At 31.9% G+C, this 2,942-nt stretch overlaps 1 protein-coding gene across 2 annotated transcripts in view; it reads left to right on the plus strand.

Moving 5' to 3' along the window:
- The window catches only part of LOC106877302 (FK506-binding protein 2), an 18,374-nt gene that overhangs the window by 12,514 nt on the left and 2,918 nt on the right, over positions 1–2,942 (plus strand). For both annotated transcript variants that reach the window (XM_014926170.2, XM_052966827.1), the window contains one exon: positions 2,786–2,931. In XM_014926170.2, the coding sequence (XP_014781656.1) occupies positions 2,786–2,931 (146 nt within the window). The remainder of the gene's footprint in view (positions 1–2,785; positions 2,932–2,942) is intronic.

Genomic DNA, 2,942 nt, shown 5'->3' on the forward strand with positions numbered 1-2,942 from the left:
AACAAAATTATTTAAAAATTCCAACAAAATGTGGACATTAAAAGGTCAAATAAACGTTTACCTTCGCAGCCGATGTGACAGCACGTCCGTGAGAAGAGATAGATAGATAGATAGATAGATAGATAGATACATTTCTTTTATTAGCCACACAGGGCTCAACGAAGATGGGACAAATACAATGTAGAGTTTTTCTTTTTGGGAGGGGGAAGGAAAAAAAAAAAAAAGGGTCGTGTCGATCAAAAGGGATCGTAGGAAGGGAAAAAGGGGGAGTTCGATCAAAAGGGATCGGAAAAAAAAAAAAAAGATAGATAGATAGATAGATAGACAGATAGATAGATAGATATGTGTGATATAAATCTATGAGTGTAGATGGATTTTTAGGAGTAACTCTGAGCGTTGTTAGAAGATTGGTACTTGTTTTACTTGTTCTGCTGACCAAAGCTCATAGCAATGAAAACAACATTTATTTTTCACTTTTCACTGTCTTTTTTAACTGATTTTATCTCTGAGAAAATTATTCCCATATTCAAAGTTGAGCCCAACCCATGCTAGCATAGACAACGAATATAAAATGGTGATGATGATGATCCTTTGTATCAATGTAAGAAAAGAAACCATTTATATTTACACACACACACACACACACATGTTGCCTCACTGTTCAATCAATGACACTAACAGGTTCTGACTTTCACACGCAAATTTCACAAAAGCAAATCATAAAGACATTCAATGGAAAGTGTTGGAAACCAGAGTGGACGTTATGTTAGGTTTACCGTGACTGCTGAAAATATCCCCATTGTTTCTCCTTTTGAAATAGTTGCTTATGGGCATAAGAACGAATTATCTCAGAATAGATATATTAAAAGTAGGGCCTGAAAGTTAGTTAACATGTACTTTTACCTCAGTACTCCTTTATTAAATACCAGTATATGCCAATTTGATCAATATTCACAGATACCATCTGATAAGTTAGTATTTAAGTATATAATATGTATAAGTATTAAAATATTTCTAGATAATTTCTTTTCCTCCTTCTTTTGTGGTAAAAGTTTGGTATATACTCAAAAGTATTCAAAAAACTTTTTATCCTTTTGCTATAATATTCATCTTAATAATCCTCTTAATAACCCTAAACTAACTTTATACAATATAGCAATATTGTTTAAAATATTTAACGATAGTACTACATGATAAGACTTCCTGTTTCATTATCAATGGTCTGCTAGTGGCCGGCCCCCTTAATTGTCAGCTAACATCTTGATTTAAGTTTTCCTTTACCAAATCTCATGATATTGCGTCTAATAAATCTTGATTTTTTTATGACTATACCCACTATGATTTCTACCCCTAACAGACACTACCCCTTGCTCACTCGGACTTAGATATACAAGGATTTGATAAAACTAGTCTATAATTAAAACTGACCCCATAAAACAGTGACAAGCAAAATTTGTAACAAGTCTTTCTTCCTGATACCTTAGTAGCTTCTAAGCTGAAGTGAAAGCAACATATTCGTTGTCTATCTCTGTAACTTCTTGGAGATTCTAAGTAAAATTATGCTAATGTGTCCATCTGTTTTAAGTTAATTCTATGTCTTTGTGTAATTTAGGATCACTCTGCATTTAAACTGATGTAATGGTTGCATTGTTCAATTAAATGGAGTTACTTGAAACAGTCATACTGCATTACCTCTGGATATCTTTGTTGCTTATTTTGATATATAATCAAATGAATTATAACAGACGATGGATAATTGTCAGCTCATTACAGATGTTTCTTACGCATTTTTTAATAGAAAAATGAGAACATTACTTCATTGCAAAAAAAGAAGTCTGTTGAGGCTTCCTTGACAGTCTTCAACCTTGTCCCTGATATATTCTTTGGATATTCTTTTGTTTTTTAAATGATGTTTCATCTGATGATTACATTTTTTTTGCAATGAAGTTATTATTCATTTGATTATAGTACATCTTAAGAATTTATGACACGTTGGACACCCTGGTGTAGAACAGCAACCTACAGTCAACATAATGTGTGCTTTGGACCAGTTCCTAGGCACTAAATACTCATAGGGTTGGTTTTCTTTGTGTACACAATCTGAATATCTTATTTGATATTTATTAACCATAGATAGTGACGACAGGTTTATCTAGTCGTACATGGTACATATCTTTTCCATTCTATCAATGTGTCATTGGAACACCAACACAAGTTAAATTAAATAAGGAAACCTTCATTGAAAAATATAAGCCAAAACTGAACCATTTCTAACATTTTTAAATAAGGAAACTCATCTCAATGAAAAAAATATAAAGCAAAACCTAACCACTTGTAACATTCTGTTCCTTCTAAATCAAATCATGTTAAATTTATAAACCCTAGTCATTCCTAATATTTTTGATTATTTCCCTTATACCGGAAAAAAACCCTGATTACCTTATCTTGTCTGGAACTACATTTTTCACAGCATAGCAAAGACATGACACAATCTAGGTAGAGAAATTTGAAAAGAAAATACGAAACCGGTTATTTCTCCAGAAACAATGTTACTATAGGCAAAATTTTATAAAATTTTTCTAACATAATGATTTAAATATATTCTTCAACCATATAACACAAGCCTACTGTAGTAGTTTTTTCACTCTATTTTGTCTTATATATATATATATATATAGTTCATCCTAATTCTAATTTTTATTGGACACAGGGATATCTCACTTCAATTATGCAACTAGGCATATCAAATCAACAGAAAGCATCATTGTACTTTCATGTATTTCAGAACAAAACAAAAGGACCCATTTGAGTTTCAAATAGATGGTGGAACAATGATTAAAGGATGGCAGCTTGGTTTAAAAGGTGCTTGTGTTGGTGAAACACGAAAGCTAACTATCCCTCCAAAATATGCTTTCGGTGAATATGGGAACCGTAAGTATTTT

The sequence above is a fragment of the Octopus bimaculoides genome, chromosome 3 (genome assembly GCF_001194135.2).
Source record: "Octopus bimaculoides isolate UCB-OBI-ISO-001 chromosome 3, ASM119413v2, whole genome shotgun sequence".
Classification (NCBI taxonomy): domain Eukaryota; kingdom Metazoa; phylum Mollusca; class Cephalopoda; order Octopoda; family Octopodidae; genus Octopus; species Octopus bimaculoides.